The 19,140-nt window shown below is 42.9% G+C and overlaps 3 protein-coding genes and 1 pseudogene across 3 annotated transcripts; 2 read left to right on the top strand and 2 right to left on the bottom strand.

Annotated features, from left to right (window-relative positions):
- Positions 1-1,901: 1,901 nt before the first annotated feature.
- On the top strand, positions 1,902-2,873 carry LOC102715039 (non-specific lipid-transfer protein C6-like). The gene is made up of 3 exons (XM_006658371.3): positions 1,902-2,253; positions 2,330-2,398; positions 2,791-2,873. The coding sequence occupies exons 1-3, from the start codon at positions 1,902-1,904 to the stop codon at positions 2,871-2,873; spliced, it is 504 nt and encodes a 167-aa protein (XP_006658434.2).
- Positions 2,874-6,607: 3,734 nt separating this feature from the next.
- On the bottom strand, positions 6,608-7,185 carry LOC121054913 (annotated as a pseudogene).
- Positions 7,186-9,016: 1,831 nt separating this feature from the next.
- Positions 9,017-10,740, top strand: LOC102699321 (pentatricopeptide repeat-containing protein At4g18520, chloroplastic). The gene has a single exon (XM_040526154.1). The coding sequence runs from the start codon at positions 9,096-9,098 to the stop codon at positions 10,404-10,406; it is 1,311 nt and encodes a 436-aa protein (XP_040382088.1). The 5' UTR covers positions 9,017-9,095; the 3' UTR covers positions 10,407-10,740.
- A 258-nt stretch (positions 10,741-10,998) lies between these two features.
- LOC102714755 (transmembrane protein 184A-like) lies at positions 10,999-17,205 on the bottom strand. The gene is made up of 6 exons (XM_006658370.3): positions 16,911-17,205; positions 15,823-15,896; positions 12,513-12,662; positions 12,093-12,378; positions 11,671-11,904; positions 10,999-11,535 (listed from the first exon to the last, which is right to left on the bottom strand). Exons 1-6 carry the CDS (start codon positions 17,067-17,069, stop codon positions 11,227-11,229), a joined length of 1,212 nt encoding a protein of 403 aa, XP_006658433.2. The 5' UTR covers positions 17,070-17,205; the 3' UTR covers positions 10,999-11,226.
- Between the last annotated feature and the right edge of the window lie 1,935 nt (positions 17,206-19,140).

Genomic DNA, 19,140 nt, shown 5'->3' with positions numbered 1-19,140 from the left:
TTCTCAGGTTTACAGGCTTGGGTATGTTACAGACTCTCAGGCCTTCGTGTGTGACACATTGGATCACATTTTTGATGTCAATAATTATAAGTAAAAATTGCTTTAAGGGTCGATAGTGTCGGGGTCCTGCTCCCTCGAAAACATAGAGTTGGCCCTGTGACCGGATGGAGAGGAAGCGGTTGTGGTGGTGTAGGCATGAAGGTATCCCTATTGGCGCATGAGGTAGTCGAGCAATGGTGAGAGGGAGGTCGTTGGCGCCTAGATCCAACGTCGTTGCGGCCGATCCATCAGCCCAACGGCTTGATCCGTTGCCTCAATGATGGCTCCTAGCTACCAGGGTTGAGCAGGGGAGCGAGCAATGATGTGAGGGGCTAGTCGATGGTGGGATCCAATGCGATGTGATCAGATCCATTAGTCATATGGATAGAGTGTGGCCTCCCCGTTCAAACCTAACCCTCCCTTCTAGTTTCTCGGTCCTGTTGTCGATGATTAAGACCTTGGAGACATTGTTGCTATTTTAAAATGAAAAATCAACTAACATTGGTGACGCCTATGGGCACACCACATCTTGTTTAAGGAGATGCCATGAAGCCCCTTCTCTCCGGATGAAAACCTATAGTGATCGTGACGGTGACATTTTAGATGTTGAGACTTTGAAGGTGTCATGACTGAATGTGGTTGTGGCGTTGTCTTCATGTATTCATGTATTGGATTTAATGGTAAATAGAGGTGACAAGATTTGGACAGATGACTATTCTATGCATTAACTTTTTTTCTAGTGTTATTTTCTTTTTTAGTTCAACGCTAGTCACTAGGTGTGATAAAAGCAAAACTCGATCGACCAAGAATCAAGTTCGGATATCTATTTTATTGTTTTGAGCAATACAAGGAGTACACACAACTTATAAGCCGTTGGGGAGACAAATATACATATCTAAGGTGATATTTATTCTAATTAGTTTTCTTGTTTCAATTAAGTTGTTAGTTTGTATTATGCAGTTATTTTATTCTACAAACTTTGCAATAATTGACTATAGCATTTCTGAAGCAAAAGAAAGCTAGATCTGCCTTTGGGGAATTAGGCACCGAGCTTTGGTCTACTAGAGCCCAATCTGGCGTCGCTTTCTGGCGGTTCCTCAGATCGTGTGATCCTGTCCAGAACCGGCTTATCCCCATGAGCCATGGTTGCCAGTACTCTATGACGTCACGAGAGCTATCAGTGATCTCTGGGTGTCCGGTGTCCCATTCGTGTTCGATGTGATCTCTGGTGAGCGACGAACAATGAGAAATGAGAATATTGGCTAAGAAAAGTATATTTCAATGTAGACGTACAAATGGCCATATGGGCCACCCAGTCCGACATCTCTTTAGGCTACGTGAATAAGTTTATTTTTTCTCCATCTTCTTTGAGTTGTGTCTTGTATGAATAGAATAATTCTATATTACATACCTCTCTTAGGATAAGCCTTAAATTAAGTCTAATTTAGGTCCTTTATAATTTTTTTTTATCACTACTAATTGAACCAGACCGTGTTGGGCCGGCCACTCGTGTCAAGACATCAGCCTAGGCACGACCAACTATCAGGCCAGGCCACGGGCCGATCCCTATCATGTCATGTTGTGCTTGGGCACGGCCACGGGCCTTATGGCCATCCATAGGTAGACGCATGAGTCCAAGTCTAGTGCCGGTTGCAGACGTTGCATGCATGGACACGTACACCTGCTGCGTTTATTGCTGCACCGATCGGACCAAACTGTTTCGTAATCCAACGGTCCTCTCCCTTGCAAATAAGATCAACCAGCCTACTTTCCCAATGATCCTGCAACGTCGTCGTCGCGCGAAACGTACACTACACTTACGCGGATCGATGCATATGCCAACCCACCACCACGCCGCCGCCATGGCCGTGCCAAAGCTCGCCACCATCTTCGTCGTCTTCTTCCTCCTCCTGGCCGTCGCCGCGGCGGCGGAGACAACGGCGACGGCGACGGCGACGTGCGTGCCGACGATGCAGCGGATGCTGTCGTGCCTGGACTTCATCGAGCACCGCACCGACGCGGTCCCGGCGCCGTGCTGCGCGCAGCTCAACGCCACCGTCGCCGAGCAGCCGTGCTGCCTGATGCACGTCCTCCGCGGCAACGTCGCGCGGCTCGTCGGCCCGGGCTTCGACACCGTGCGCGCCATGGTCAACGTCACCAACGCCTGCCTCGGCGACGCCTCCGCCCTCATCTCCGTCTCCCGTTCTTGCGCAGGTACATAATTAATTTGATCAGCCAATGTAATTAGAGGTTTGTGACTCTGTACTCTGCGTGATTTGATTGCATTCAGGCAAGCCGCTACCGCCGCTGACGCCGGAATATCCCTTCACCGCCGGACTACCGCCGCCGCAGATGTCCGGTGAGCAACTTTTTTTTTTCTTTTTGGTTGCAAGTTTGGCATCGGTCGATCGAGTAGTTTAGATTAAACCGGATGTTTTTAATTTGCATCATTAATGTTTTGTTGCAGTAGATTGGGTTGTGATGAAATTAAATATTTTCTTTGTCGCATATTATAAGAATTATAACCTTATCTAGTTTAAAATGTGTTAATAAATTTAGACATATATGTAAAATATATATATTAATATATGGATGAATTTAGATAAACTTATAAAATCTTATAATATAGAACAAATGGGTAATTCCACAACATAAATAAATTAGAAACAAATTTAATTTACGTTTTGCATTTAAATATAAATATAATTTAAACTGTATGGGTTCTCACATGTGTTTGTACTGTACGTGCAGGAGCAACGCGGTTGATGGGCGCGTCGAACACGTCGCCGGTTTTTGCACTCGTCGCTCTCACCGTCGCCATGCTACGGATTTAGAACACCCACAAGGGTTAATAGACAAGAAGAGAGCTACTAGCTTTAGTAAATAGAACACCCACAAGGGTTAATAGACAAGAAGAGGGCTACTAGCTTTACTTTACTAGTATATTTATTCTCTTTATAATATATTACTTTCGACTTATAACAAATACAGTCTAACTAAAATTACATGCTTATGATAGAGGTAGTATTTTTCTGTAGTTTAGGACAAATTTGAAATTCTTTCGTGGAATATATATAATGCTGTGTCATTTAAACGTTCATCATGTTCGCTGAGCAATGTTCGCTAATCCACAAGTAGCCAACGAAAACCACCGCGAGTGACAGCCTCCCAATGTACGCCTTTGCAAGAAGTTTTTCGCTTTGCACTCTAAACCGTGGCGGGACAGAGAATATTTGTACATTAATGCTTTTACACGGACGTCCGATTTTAGGTGAAAAATCGGATGATAGTATCTCCTTTGTTCCTTTTCGTATATGAGTACGTCACTTCTCTTTTATGGATAAGCATATGAGCGGAGCTACAACAAAATAGAGAGGTGTCTCTCACTTATGTTTAGTATTTTGAACTAAGTTTAGACTGCTACGGATGTTTGAGATTAGATTGAGAGGGGCACATATGTTATATAAGTTGAAAATACATCAACTCTAACTAAAAAGTTTTCTGAACTAAGTGCATGGGAACCCTCAGGCACACTCTAGCTCCGCCCCTAGATAAGCACAAAGTATATGCATAGGTTGTTACGCTCTCACTTTTCTGCTCTACCAACTATACATCCTACATTAGTAAATTTTTAAATATATTTTTCACCTAAGCTATCTTTCCAATATACAATCTTCTTATATCATTGCGTCTGTTATAGTTAATATTTTACAACAAGATCTCATAACTATATTCCTATGAAAATATTATTTTCTAGTTTTATTGCAATAAATCTTTTTAGTGTTGCCTACAACATTGTTTAAATAGTTTAATAAGTACTTTATGATATTTGTGATATTTCACTATGTTATTTTGAAATGTTACACTGTTTTCTTGGCGTTGTTTTATACCTTTATTTTTTTATTTCTTATAAACATATTGATATTTGTCGAGAAACGAGCTTTCATATGTGAAAGCTAAATAATTCAATCCATTATCCAATTATTTTTTAATATTTTAATATATTGAAATACTTTTTTGACATAGTGCTGAAATATTTTCCAACGGTGAAACATTGAAGATCGATGATTCATCCTCAAAAACTAAATGTGTTATACCCCTCCACCGAGAAATGTTTCATAGTGTGATTTAACTCTGTTTCATCAATTTAATAGTTGAAACATGTTTCAGTGAGCAATGAATATATTTTAATTTATACGTGATAAAATACCACCCATTTTTTTTTGCAAACAATCTTTTATCTGATTTGTAGGTGGTCCGTAGTTTTCACGAGTAGCACTATAAGTAAAACTAAGGGCTCAATTATTTTAGAGGAATTTTAATTTTGTAAAAATAGGAAAAACACAAAAAAAAGCATATACCCGCTCTATCGGAATTTAATTTTCCGTCTAAGAGGACACTTATAGAACAAATATTGGACGGTCCACCGACCTCGTGTGCATGCATGCGAGACCCACTGCTACTTCCGTTTGTAAGACTTTTCAGCCTTATCTAAGTTTATCTATTAATAAATATTATATATATATATATTCATTAGCATCCACATGAATACAACTAAAAAGTCTGTCTTATACCGTGAAGCAGAGTGAACAGTAAAGAGTAATATTAGAACTATATTGGTCACCAGGTGGCAGTTGGCGTTGTATGTTGCTTATGCTTCACACTAATGACCCATGCGACTACTTTTGGGAAACATTCAACTAAAATATTTATACTTTTATTAACATTTTTTATCAAATTCTTTGACATGAGATTTTACCCTTCGCCCTTGACATCTTTTTTATTTCAGAAATATTCAACTAAATATTAAACTATTAATCTTCTATATAAAAAAACTAATAAGCCAAGATTCAAACTTTTCAACGACAAAATTTACATTCCCTTGGACAACTAAACGAGGGGTAGGTTTACTGGTATATACCACGCAATCTCATGCATTATGGTCACCCAAAACAGGTGAAACCACACGTGTTCGCGCTGGGTCGGATTTGAAAATTGCCCAGCGTTGTTGGGCCTTTTGGTTCTGGGGCTTATATTTAGAGGAAGTTCAATAGTATAGCTGATTACTAGCTTTAATTTATATATAGTCAATTTAATAATCAATTTATACAATAATAATTTATAAAACATATACTACCATGTCCCACCTATCATACACATATTTTGTCTTAGAGTTTATGCTACAGCTGGTTACAAACGTGTAGCCCACTGTTATTCTCTCTGCTCTTTGATTCTCTTAAAATATATTTATAGCTAATTTATAATCTGCTATTGTACCAGCTCTTACGCTTCCTAGCTAGGCCTTTCCTAGCTTACGCATTTTCAGCCTGTTGATTAACTATTGTTGGAAAAAAGAATGATAAATTTCATCAGTTTTTTAACGTTATTGAAAACCACACGTCTTATTCAAAAACTTATATAATTATTAAATTTTTCCTTATAATTTAGTTTATTGCTAAAAAAATTTTAAGAGTGACTTATAATTTTACATATTTGTATAATTTTTAAATAAGAGAAATGGTCAAACATATATTTAAAATTTAATAACATCAAATAAAAAAATCAAATGAAATAGATGAAAACTTTCATACATAGAACTTTGAATACAAAAACTATATATATACACTTTGTGGTTAAAGTATTTTCGTACCAAATTATAAGTGAATGAATTTGAATCAAATTATAAAAAACCTGCTGAAAACAAACCTTCCTGCTCCTAGGTCCTAACTCGCCAACCACTCTTATTTGGCCATTGTAGCCCTTGCTGTTTCAAACACGTATTTACTCTAAATTTGCCAACGTACGTACCCACTCCTAAATCAGAGAGCCTCAATGACCCCAAAAAGAAACGTCCAAGAGTTCAGTCCAGGAAAGGAAATATGGGAATATGCAAAAAAGTGAATATTGATGTAACCGAGTTTTAAATTACTCCCTTCGATATTCTTCATTTGAGTCCGTTGATTTTTGAACCGTTTGATCATTCGACATATCCAAAAAATTATATATTATAAATTATTTTGCTATAATTTTATTTATTATTAAAGTAATTTTAAAAATAACTTATAATTTTACATATTTAAAAAAATTTAAATACGATAAATAATTAAACATATATTCAAAAACTAACGATACCAAATAAACAATCCGGAGGGAAAACTCGGAGCTCCCTCCTTAACAAGATCTTCGCTGGATTTTTATCTTAAAAATATTCTGTGAAAGGGTATGTAGTCTACTGATTATAGTGGTTTAAGTACCCAAGGCCATAGATTCAAATCTGCATAGAAGTATGAATTTTAAAATATGTATTTAAGAGGCTAAGTCTCCTACTTAAGCTAAGTTCCCAAATTAAATAAAATGGCTGCATATATCCAGTTGGATATAGAGGCCGACTAAAATATCCGTCTCTAAAAAAAATCTTGAAAATATCCCCCAGCTAGATAGCAACTTTCATCAATTCTTAGCATATTGCCGTATAATTTTGTGCATGATTTTATTACTCAGCCGTAACGTAACGTAATACTTTCACTGTTTCACACAAGTAATATAAATTCGTAACTCACATCACTCCCTAGTGTTCGCCGTCGGCCTCGCCGTCGCCGGCAGGATGTCGGAGGCCAACCCGACGACGACGTCGAGCTCTCGGTCCGCCGCGTCCAGCGGCGATCCCTGCCCGCCGGCTGCCTCGAACGCGACCTGGCAGCGCTCCGGCGCGCCCGTCACCTCCGCCAGCAGCGTCTGCGCTTCCCGCAGCTCCCTCGCCCCGCCGCGCGCCGCGTACCTCCCGGCGCGCCCCAGGCGGCGCACGGCGGCCGTGTACTCCGCGGCGCAGGCCGCCAGGCCGTCCCGCCGCGCGGGCACCGTCTCGGCGCCCTGCAGCCTGGCGATCTTGGCGGCCGTCGACGCGGCGGCCTCACGGGCGGCCCGGATCGCTATCGCGGCGAGGCCGCGCTCGTCGGCGGTGGCGCTCGCCCTGTCCGCCCGGAGCGTCCTGAGGCAGTAGCCGTAGCTCGGCCGGTCGCCGGCGGCGTAGAGCTCGCACTTCTCCTGCAGCAGCGTGGTGGACGGCAAGGCCATGGCCGTGCACGCGCGAGCGACGAGGAGGAGGAAGAAGGAGGCGGCGGAGAGAGCTTGGAGAGCGGCGGCCATGGCACAATCGTTCATACTAGTTCGCTTTCGATCTTGGTGAGGGTTTGCATGCAGTTGATCGAATATAAAAGATGCGAGTTGTGTCGAGGTTCAGTGCTTTGATAGCTTGATGCCGAGGTTCATTAATCAGGGCAAGTTCAGTTGCAACGTACGATTAAAAGCTTAAACGTTTCTATGCGTTTATCTTGCCTGGAAGTTAATACTTTTCATTTGTAATTCCTCACTCATCAAATGAACAAAGAAAATTAATTTCGGTAATATATTATCTCAATTTAATATTATTTCACGTTCAGTCCCCCTCTAAATTTGATCAATCTATGTTCAAGTTACATTAGCTGGTTAATTACTAGATCGATGGTATCCGTGTACTAGTATTTATGTAGTAATTTGAGCTACGTCACTGCTACCGAAATGATTTTTCTGGACGTCGTCCCCTTTTGTTTCCAAACAGGCTGTAAGTGGCACCGCCATCCTCATCTCCATGTTCCTGACGATGGCCATCCTCGAGCCCTTCCTGCAGTCTGCACCTCGGTCCACTGTGGCCGCTGCCCCATTGGGATGGGGGTATCGCCACTAGGAGGGATTCTCTCACGCCTCCGCCTACTCCTCCACCACAGTGGCATCGGCGGCGCTGGCGATGTCTCCTTATTGGGTGGCTCGGATCTCAAGGCAGCTAGGAAGCTTGACGGTCATGCGTACCCCGAGGTATGGCCATCGGCTCACTACTCTCGCACACTCTCATTCTTCCCGTATGTTTCTTTAATGATTTCGTTATATTGTTTGGTACCAACCAAATATCACCTAGTACCATTTAAGTATTAACTGGTATCAGTGCAGTATCATATTTGGTACCGTTAAGGTATCACATTTGGTACCTCGTATGAATGAAATGAGATGGCATAGTGTAACAGCTCCCTAGTTTTATAACTAGACAAAAAAGTAATATTATCTGTCCTCTCTTGGTTTCATTATGAACTGCCACATCAGATGAATCAACATTCAAGCTAGCTTACCTAGCAATTATATGTTTAATTGATGGTATGTCGTTGTGTGTAATTTATGTCGAAAGCATAATCCTATATAAGATACCACTAAGAGTTGAGGGAAAATTGTATTTTGACCTCATTACAGTTGACCAAGTTTGATCGGTACCTCCTAACCATAAAACTAGGCATAAAACATTTTTTAAAGAGCATTTTTTTTATTCTTGAGGAGGTACACGAGGTATCACTGTTTTGTTTTCTATGTACTATGAGGTATCAAATTTTATATAGAAAACAGTGGTACCTCTTGGTACATTATCAAGAATGGTAAAATTGCTCTTTTTTAAATTATTGATACTGGTACAAATTATATATCTAGGGCTGCGTTCGCCACCCTACATAAGGTATCTAACTCCTCTCGTTTTTCGCGCGTACGCTTCCCGAACTGTTAAAAGATGTATGTTTTGTAAAAATTTTCTATAGAAAAGTTGTTTAAAAAAATCATATTAATCTATTTTATATTTTTTAATAATTAATAATTAATTAATCATGTACTAATCTATTACCACGTTTTCCGTATCGAGATAAGTTATTTTACCTCCTCCCAAACGAACAGGGCCTAGGTGGTTTTGTTTAACGTGGAGTCTATTTGGCAGCTACAGTTTGATCTGGTTTTTTTACCTGAAGTGTCTCACGCTGTGCTTTCATGACATTTGCATTTTAAAAACTAAAAAAATATGACACACACATATCACTTATATGAAAAATGAAGATATAGCACTCTATTTTTCTTGTATTTTATGGAGCCCACTGTATTTTACTTTGATGCCAGACCATGTAAAGGCTCATGGCCGGAGCCCGGATGCGCCGAGAGGAACCGGACATCTTTAACCGGGGAGGTCGGGTCGTAACGTAACACGCCGCCCGATGGCGCGTTGCTCCGTCGCCAAGCCGTTCAGCGCCACCGCCACCTCCATCACGGCGGCTCCGCGCCTCTCACCCCGCCACCGCCGTCGTGTCGCCGCCGTCGGGGCCGCGCTGCAGCTGCCAGCCCTGCGGAAACCACCACCACCACCGCCCCTTCATCCGCGTCCGAATCTCCCGGTCCCCACCACCACCTCCCACGACGACGACGACGGCCCCGCCACGCGCCACAGTGACAGAGGCAAGAGGCCAGTGACGGCATGGAGGGAATCTCCGTCCTTGTCCGGCGCTGGCGATGTGCTCCGCCTGCTGGACGCGCTCCGGCTCCCGCCCGACGAGGACGTCTACGTCTCCCTCCTCAGGGACTGCGCCGACGCCGCCGAGGTCGCCTCCGTGCACGCGCACATTGCCGGAAGCCTCGCCGTCTCCGGCCTCCCTTTGCCTCTTGCCAACCGGCTGGTGCTCGCTTATGCAGCGTGCGGCGACACCGGGACTGCGCGCCAGGTGTTCGACGAAATGCCCGTGAAGAACGGCATCACCTGGGCGACCATGGTGTCGGCCTACTCCGATGGATGCTTCCATCATGACGCGTTACGGCTGTTCGCCCAGATGTGTCACCAAGTGCAGGGGCTCACTGGCGATCACTACACCCATGCCATTGTGGCAGTGCTCCGTTCATGTGCTCGGGTGGACGAATTGGACTTCGGTGAGCAGGTTCATGCCTTTCTTGTCAAGAAAAATGGAGTTTGTGGTGATGTTGGAAGCTCGCTACTGCAGCTGTACTGCCACTGTAGGCAACAAAGTAGTGCAAGGCATGTTCTTCAGATGATGAGGAGCTCATCCGAAGAACCTGTACCTGAGGCAGCTTGGACTAGCTTGATCAAAGCATCCCACCATGACGGCTGTCTGGATGATGCCATTGATATCTTCAGGGACATGGCCTCCTCTGGCATTCTCAGGAGCAGCTTCTCCCTGTCAAGCATCCTTGCAGTGTGCGCGGAGGCGAAGGGCAAAGGGTGCTACGGGCAGCAGGTGCATGCTGATGCCATCAAGCGTGGCCTGGACATGAACCAGTTCGTCGGGTCAGGGTTGCTCCACATGTACGCGAAGCAAGGGCAGCTTGAAGATGCAGCCAGGGCATTCGATGCTATTGGTGGCACGCCTGACGCGGTGTGCTGGAGTGCCATGGCCATGGCATATGCTCGCGGTGGAATGTACAGAGAGGCCACCAGGGTGGTGTATCAGATGAAAGCTTCTGGAATGGATCCTTCGGAACTGATGATGAATGAGGTTAAGCTGGCCTGCTTCAGATGAGCTACCGAAGAATGGTTTCCTTTGTTTTGTATTGTATGATGCGCGTAGAAAGGAAGTAATTTATAGACTTAAGAGTTGTGCCCATATCTTTGTAGAAGATGTAAACATCCAGTAATGGATTCATGAAGGACTTAACGTAGTCAGCTTGGTGTGTCTGTGAGAATATAATGCTCTATACCGTAACGTGTGATGTAATATCTGAAGGTTCCCTGCAAAAGAAGGATCATCTCCAAAGTTGAAATGGTCCATCTCTGAAGATGAAATCTCTGCCTGTTTGAGACATTGCTTTGCAGCGATGATGACCTTGGCAGTGGTAGCTGTCATGAAGCCTAACCATTTTGATCCTGAATTCCTGATTGCTATCGCATGTGCATTGGCCTCGTTTGGGTGCTGGGATGGTAATATTTTGCTTTGTCCGATAATCAGTAATTTCTTAATTGCAGCTGCTGGTTTAATCTTGTTTCTACTGCGCTAATCCTGTCATGGGGGCAAAAGCACTTCAAGAATGAGGAAATTACTTAATGCATTAATCTGCCTCTTGTCAGGTCAGGCAACCCACTCTGACATAACAGGGGAACATCGATACACAACATTTGAGAAGACAACTGCTTCATCAGCAACAGCAAAACTGAAACATGTTACTACATTCTCTTCTCCCTATATTACAAACTTACTTGACGCCATCAATTAATCTATCAGTTTAGCTCATTTGAACAGGAAAAAATTGGCAGAAACAATACAATGACGCCTTTACAGTGTAATCTACGAACAACCCGTAAGCTCTACCCATTTACATCTGACGAATATACATCACACAAGGTCATTGGTTCCTTGCATCAGGAATGGAAGGGACCTCGGAAGGGTAATTGGACAACTCTACATCAACCAAGCTTGAGAGGTCGTACTGTTCTGCAGGGGTAACCATTTGTTCACTGCCATGGGAGGGCATGGTTTTACCTCCCTCATGTGTTAGGATTATTGATGCCAACGGAGCTTTTGAGTCTATTACAGAGACCTCTGCCAGCTGTATGTCCTGTCCTGTTGACACAACACTGCCAGAGCTATATTTTGTTGGTTCATCCTCTTCCTCGTTACTGTAGAGCACATATTCATGATACGTTGGTGCAAACTGCAAGGAGAAAGGAACCTTCATGATTAAGAACAAGATGAAAGCACTTCATGCAAATAGAGTAACTGTGACTTGAGGACTCTTCATCACGTGAAGAGCAGAGTAGGGGATGTGAGACTGTGATATCTTGTTTACCTGGTGGACAGTATCATGATAGAAGTCATTGAATTTCAGAGCATGAAGAAGGCTTCCCCTGAATCCACCAAATGGACGGGCATTGGAACCAGCATACTCCTTGTATGAGAAGGCAAAACGATGCCCAATAGCTGCTATGAGCATCTCAACACAAAGCACAAAATTTTGGAGATAGGCAGCTTTTTCAGCATTTTTTATGAATCCAGATTTCGCAGCAAGGAAAACCAGGACACCCTGTCAGAAAAGCTTCAAATTGTTAATAAACTTCTGCTCATCAAGTAAAAAGAGGGTTCTATGATGGAAATAACTTTGTTTCAATAAACGCAATTCTACATAGGATTTTGATCTGTCCTGTGATTCCGAGAAAAGATACAGAGAAACAAAAAAAGAAAAAAAACATAATCCTAATAACTCCACTTTACCTGCCAGTAGGTAAGGAACACCACTGATTTGATAATGATAAATTTTGGTACAGGATTATATGGCTGGAGCAGATCTCTACATGCTGCATAGAACAATGCTAGAGCAAACAGTGCCATCGAGTATGAAATTGTATAGATGATTGTTATGTATAGATAGGATTGGTTGACACTGAAATTTCCATCTTCATATTTTCCTTTGGCATAAAGAATGAAGGTTATAACTACCAATATTGGCTTGAGGATCACAAACTGTAGACAACCTTGTTTGCATCTCCGTATAAATCGCCTGTAGCAAACATGGTAAACTCAATCATTGGAACTTACACAGTTATACTAATAAAATTCATTAGATAGTGGTCATGTGCAATTTCAAACATGAAAGTGTAGAATTTATCTAGAAAAATCAGTGGTATTACTCACCCATCTAAAGGAATAGCTGAAAAACAGCAAGTCATCATGAACCATGACGGTTTCAAATATCGGCCACTCAAACTTACTACCACGGCGCCGGGACCTCCTACCCATGCCAAGCAGAGTGAAAAGAAATTGTAGATGACCCATGCATCATAGCTGAAACACAATTCAACAAAAATTAGTACAGCAGTTTAATGTTGAAATTTGCTTACAGTGTCTAAAAACCATAGCAATAACAAAATAAAACAGGGAGGATTACTAATTTTACTGCCACAATAAACACGATACCAGATAAATCACCTCATATTGTGAGTGTATTGGTGTTTCTATCATTTGCAGATTTGATGCTAATTAAACCAACATACAAATTTAATGGAAGTTCAAGAAAATATAGAGAAGCTTCTGAAAATTGCGCTGTCCATGCTTTTTCGGGAATTTTTCAAATACTACATCTAATTAATAAGTGAAACCTTTGTGGTCTTATGGATGAATCAACAAGAAGATTAACCAATGAAATTCTGCAAAAGTGCTTGTTACGAATCCCAGCGTACGATCTGATAGGATAGCGATGAGTAATCGGCGGCCTGGCAGCCCGCCGTTCTGTGGCTGACGACAAGAACAATCAGACGGAGACGAGAGAATAGAGAAATTGGAGATGAGATTGGTAGATTAATTCTGCTTGATTCAATTATAATCCAGTGCGAAGCAATCCACCACAAAACGTTCACCATCGATAGTGAGGTTCAGGCCATAGCAACGACTCGGGCTCGCCAATCAGTCGCCGTTGGCGAGCACGACGCGAAGATCCTGGCGCACTGGAACAATCGGGCAGCTAAGGTGGCGTGCCAATTGTGTATTGATGAAGTTGTGCGTCGATCCCGAGTCCACTAAGGCGACCACTCGTTGGCCCCCAATGGTCACCGGCAGGCGCATGGTGTTCGTGCCGTTGACGCCGGCGATCGCATTCAGGAAGACACGTGGTTCCATTGCTGTATCGTCCAGGGTGTCCGGTGCTTCGTCGTCGGTGGCGGACTCGTCGTACTCGATGTAGAACAGCCAAACACACTTGTGGCCGCGGACGAACTTCTCGTCGCAGTTATAGCAGAGCCCCTGGCGACGACGTTCAGCCAATTCAACCGGCGACAACCGACGAAATTGGCGCGGGTGCGCCTCGGTCGTGCCATCTCCCCCTACTATTGACGTGGTCGTTGGAGATGGAGGCGTTGGGTTCATGCGGAAGGGTTGGCGCGAGGCCTGACAGCCACCGCTGCCCACCTTGAGTGCCTTGCGCTCGTAGGCTCGAGCCAAGCTCATTGCTTCTTGTAGATCAGCCGGCTAGTGAAGCTCGACGTCGATCGCCAAGTCGTCTCGGAGTCCCGCCGTGAAGAGCCGAATTTGCTGTTGATCGGAGAGAGCCTCGGACGTCCAGCTAGCTAGCGCCAAAAATCTAGTTTGGTATGCCGCCACCGTAGACGATTGTGATAGCCGCTTGAGCTCGCCAAGTGAGTTACGATGAATTGGCGGACCGAATTGGCCATGGTAGAGGTCTTTGGATTCCTCCCACGTCGGCGCTCTCTTGTGCATCTCCGGTGAGATGGTAGGTCGCCAACCAAACACGATCTGTGACCGGCGTCTTCTGACCGCGAAAAAATTGTTCGCAGTGATTGAACCAGTTCAATGGGTCCTCCTTGCCGTCATATTTTGGGAACTCCAATTTGTAAAAACGAGGAACACCGGCTGTGCTACCCGCCTCGTGTGGTGGCTGCTGGCCCATTGCCATGGGCGTCCCCAGTATACCACCGCCGCCCAGACGAGGTGCGCTTGGGGGTGGCGTTGCCGACAATGATGCCTGAAGCTGTTCCAGTGAAATTATGTGTGATGTAGCCACTGCTAAAGTTCGGCTGAGATCAGCCAAGTCATGCTTCGAAGCTAACAGCGAGATGCCGGCGAGAACTTGCGACATCTGATCTTGCAACTTGGCTATCAGATCAGTAGGCTCGAGAAGGGGCTGCACGTTTGAGGAAGCATCTTCTGGCGCCATGAGCTCTGATACCAAGTTGTTATGAGCCCCAGCGTACGATCTGATAGGATAGCGATGAGTAATCGGCGGCCTTGGCTTCGGCAGCCTCGCAGCCTGCCGTTCCGTGGCTGACGACAAGAACAATCAGAAGGAGATGAGAGAATAGAGAAATTGGTGATGAGATTGGTAGATTAATTCTGCTTGATTCAATTATGATCTATGGTTGCCCCTTAAATAGGCTTACACACGTGAACTAGAGATAATTAAACTAACAATCCTAACAAACCTAATCTAACTAATTTAATTACTAATCTACTTGTGTCCGGCTGGGACTGCCCCAGCCGATCCGGACTCTGCAACTGAGCCCAACTCCTTCTTGCGTCGGCTATACACAATGCCGACCATGACAGTGCTACACAAGATAAATAATGTACCATAAAGTAACAGTCATTTATGTCCAAAAATAATTAAAGTAACTGTTCAATCCTTCTAAAACCGTAGCATAAGTGACACGTATATGCTCATGACTGTGTAGAGTATGTAAAATATGCTGAGGTGCTTTAATCTTTGTTACAGCAATCTGTTAATCCTTTTTTAATAAGGTTTATGTAGTTTTGATTCCCACAAAACTAAATAATGTCCATATTCATGTACGAAACACCAAGATACAACAAAGCTAAGCAACAACCAGATAAATGTATTTAGAAAATTAGGTTTGATCCGGTATAAAATGAACAGTAATGGACAACAAAGTTGGTTAAGAAAAATGAAAAAAAGTGATGAGTGATTGTATTTCATCATTTCATGCATAACACAGGCTAAGCATAATAATCCAACAAGTGTTGTTACTGAATGTCTGAATAAATGCTGGATCACCAACTGGAATGAACTAGTAATAGAAATAATATTTGATGCAAAATAACATACTGCACTTCATTAAGCAAAATAACATATGCACAAAATAACTTTACGCAGCAACTGCGTTAGGATTAAAAACAGTAATCTGCCCTGAAACTTCAGCAAAAAAAGGCGGGGTGTTGATATCAGTAAAATGTCTAAAATATAGTGCCTTTCCAACTTTGTAACATGGAAAGCTTTTTGTCAATAGCGAGCAATGCTGGCACCTAATGGTTTGTATTTTTTGTTATCTTTTTTATATTAATCATTGTGATCCATGAAACTACATGCAGTGTATGAAGTGTCAAGATATAAATAAGCAAGTATCTGCACCTATATCAAGTATATTGGCACAACGTACAGCATTCTAAAGTAAGGGTTGTTAACATTTAAACTTACATTTCGCGGATGGAGTTGAAGTAGATTGCACTACCAGGTAGTACAAGGGAAAGAAATGACATCACAGCATAAACCTGCACAATAATGTATTCACCCATTGTTACTGAGATAAAATGGTTGAGAACATGCATAAATACAGTGTAAAAAACTGAACAGCTAAACTCCACACTAATAAGAGAATATTGAGAAGCAAACTTTCTAATGCAAGTATTTATCTTAGATTCCATGGGCCACATGTCCAAATCATACAGGATTCAAAGTGTGATAGAAGCATCACTAGAAAATAATGCATATTCTGGGCATTATAAGAAGTATATGCAGTTCCACTACCAGTATTAAAATGCATATATGTGAAACAGAAAGTATTGCATTTATTGCACAGAATTCAGCTATGCTATAACTGCAGACTGTATATTACCTAACAATTCGTAATTTCATTAACTACAAACACATTGTTCGTAAAATTCGCTTTGAGATTAACAATAAACGAGTATTTGTTTTCTTTCAGATCCACAACCATCAGAAATCACCCACACTGATCAAACTGACCAACAGACAAACAACTTCAATCACAGCTGGACCCATGAGGCCTTGACTGAATTATGGAATCAGAAACCCATACAGGCAACTTGTATGCCAAATGTCATAACTTAGCTGCACAGATGATTACTCACTAATAATACTCCCATTCAACTCATAGATTCACAATCACTCGCACTCTCACAGAACAATTGGGCCAAACGAACATATTCAGAAGCGGGCAACAGGTAGAGGCACAACCACCACGACGCGATCAGCGATCCTCGCAACCCTCCACCAGATCAGATTAACTGTAGAATTTTACTAAACCACAACGCAGCAAGCAGTATCTCCGCCTCACACGCCACCGCGAGATTGCCCAGGAATCCAGACGCGCACCCCTCAAATCAAAGGTACCACAAGCTAAACCCGCAATAAAATCAAAAAAAAAAACGGCGCCTAAGAACGCTGGAGCTGAGTGGCTGCTGCATGGGGAACGGAACGACAGGAGGGGGATCGGGATTCGGGCGGAGGCTGGATTGGGAGGTCAGGGAGCGTGACCAACCTACCGGGACCATGAGGATGATGCGGAGGATGAAGCGCTGGTGGGTGGGCTCGGCGTAGTGGAGGAGGTGGCGGTAGACGAGCCGCAGCGTCACCAGCGTCGCCGCCGCGGCGCACGCCAGCGCCGTGGCCGTGTACGCGGCCGTCGCCGCCCACCCATCCATCGCTCCCTCCCTACCTAGCGACCCAGGTCCCGCCTCCGCCTTGCGCCGAGGGTGGTGGAAATCCTAGGGGCAACGGCCCGGTGGCCGCCGGCGCGGCGCCGACGAGGAGGAGAGGGGGGCGGGTGGATTCCGTTGGGAAATCCCGAGGGGTGGTGGGGCCCGCGGCGGGTCGGGAGGGAGGAGGCGCGGAAGGGTTGTTTCCAGGTAATGGAAGCGTGTGGAATGGAAATCGAATGGTACGATTGGGGTCGGAGTTTGACTTGCGCTCTTTTGCCTAGATAATTTCTCGAATTTTACATATCTGTTTTAGGAGTTTTTTTAGGAGGTATCACTGTTTTATATGTAAAATTTAATACCTTCTAGAATCTAAGATACCAAGAGGTACCAAATTTTACATAGAAAATAGTGGTACCTCTTGGTACCTTCTCAAGAATGGTAAAATTGTTCATGTTTTAATGGTTAAACGGCATTACTCTATTTCGTTATAAGACTTTTTGATATTGGATAGATATATACGTATGCTAATAAATATATATACATAAATAGATAGATAAATCTAGATAAACTTTGAAAGGAACAGACAAAGTGTTAACTTTTTAAAAGCTTTGTATATGAAAGGTGATCATTTTCTATTTATAAAATAGATTTTTTTAACTTTATAGAAAGTGTGGAATACCTATACTAGGGGTATCCGTAGACTATACATATACATATGGTAGGAGGTACCGAATATGAAACCAATTATATCTGTACTAGATCGGTTAGGTGTTAGATAATATCCGGATTGCATGCCGCCTACACCAAACCAAACCATATCCATATATTTTAGTCTTATTAGATTAGGACTCTATTACATATGTAAGCCATATTTCTCACTATATAAGGGGGACAGGGGCACCCTTCGTGGGGGACGACACTTGATATTCAGATCAGCTATTCTCTAGTTAATCTGTACACATTCGAATCAAATAGGAGTAGGGTATTATCTCGTATACCGATAGCCTGAACCTGGTAACCCTGTGTCTTCATCTTAACCATCGATCTTTACACCTTGCCAGTCCCATATATATATTGATCATCGACAGGAAGTAATTCTACTGTTTTTATTATCAAATAGCCCTCTCTATGAACTTATCGTAGTATAAACATTTTACCTTTTTGTCATACTAAGATCTATAACCAATTATTACAAATGATACATGATGAATGACTATATACTAGCAATGGTCACAGAGGACCGGTTCACATCTAGTATTCTATGGACAACTCTTTCAACTAAATGATCGACCCATGTCCATCCCTGCCGTAAAGTATAAATTTATTTTAGTTGATTAAAAAACTAAAATTATCATATTTGTAACAAAGATCTCATCTATGATTGGTCGTATTATGCATAATCGTGGTTTCTCTCAATGAGTTGCAAAATTGTTGGTAATCATTTTCTTTCTTAAAGTAGAAAATCAACATATCTGAACATAGAGGCCGATCCTTTCTCGATTAAATCAACATATCTGAACAGGGCAGGGGGAGGGGCAGGGTGCGCCTTTTGGCCACGAAGCGAAAGCCTACAACTAAGAAGAAAAACTAAACAAACGGGTTAGCGACTTCCGTTAAAGTTTGAACGACTTTTATTCAGTGAATTTTTAATCTGATTTTTCTAAAATTTCAATTGTACGTCCAGCTACTCGAATTCGACACGACTAAAAACGAAAACACGATGACTGAAAACGAAAACACGATGATTTATTACGTTAGAGCAAAACTTAGGATGTGACATAATCAATAGTGGTGCAGAGACAAAAGAGGGAGAGAACCAGCGAGGCACCACGAGAAGCAGCAATCACTGAGGCATGAATAGATCCAGCGGCCAGCGAGGGCACCAACGAATCTAGTGGCCTGCATGGCGACAACCAGGGGAAGAAAGCAAATGGAGGCAAAAAAACCACGTGCATGGCGACTTTTTTCAGGAGAAACCACGTGCTCACATGGTCACACGCCGTGGACTAGACTTATCCATAATTTTCTCTAGATAAAAAGACTCTTCCATAGTTATTAATTAATTAATCCAACG

This window comes from Oryza brachyantha, chromosome 7, assembly GCF_000231095.2.
Source record: "Oryza brachyantha chromosome 7, ObraRS2, whole genome shotgun sequence".
Lineage (NCBI taxonomy): Eukaryota > Viridiplantae > Streptophyta > Magnoliopsida > Poales > Poaceae > Oryza > Oryza brachyantha.
This window is presented reverse-complemented; position numbering and strand designations above follow the sequence as displayed.

Coding starts and splice junctions, on each gene's coding strand:
- LOC102715039 (XM_006658371.3), top strand. CDS start 1,902: ATGGCCGTGCCAAAGCTCGCCACCATCTTCGTCGTCTTCTTCCTCCTC. Junction 2,254..2,329: donor CGTCTCCCGTTCTTGCGCAG/GTACATAATTAA, acceptor GATTGCATTCAG/GCAAGCCGCTACCGCCGCTG. Junction 2,399..2,790: donor ACCGCCGCCGCAGATGTCCG/GTGAGCAACTTT, acceptor CTGTACGTGCAG/GAGCAACGCGGTTGATGGGC.
- LOC102699321 (XM_040526154.1), top strand. CDS start 9,096: ATGGCGCGTTGCTCCGTCGCCAAGCCGTTCAGCGCCACCGCCACCTCC.
- LOC102714755 (XM_006658370.3), bottom strand. CDS start 17,069: ATGGATGGGTGGGCGGCGACGGCCGCGTACACGGCCACGGCGCTGGCG. Junction 11,905..12,092: donor TGTTCCTTACCTACTGGCAG/GTAAAGTGGAGT, acceptor CTTTTCTGACAG/GGTGTCCTGGTTTTCCTTGC. Junction 11,536..11,670: donor ATCATGATACTGTCCACCAG/GTAAACAAGATA, acceptor TTCTCCTTGCAG/TTTGCACCAACGTATCATGA.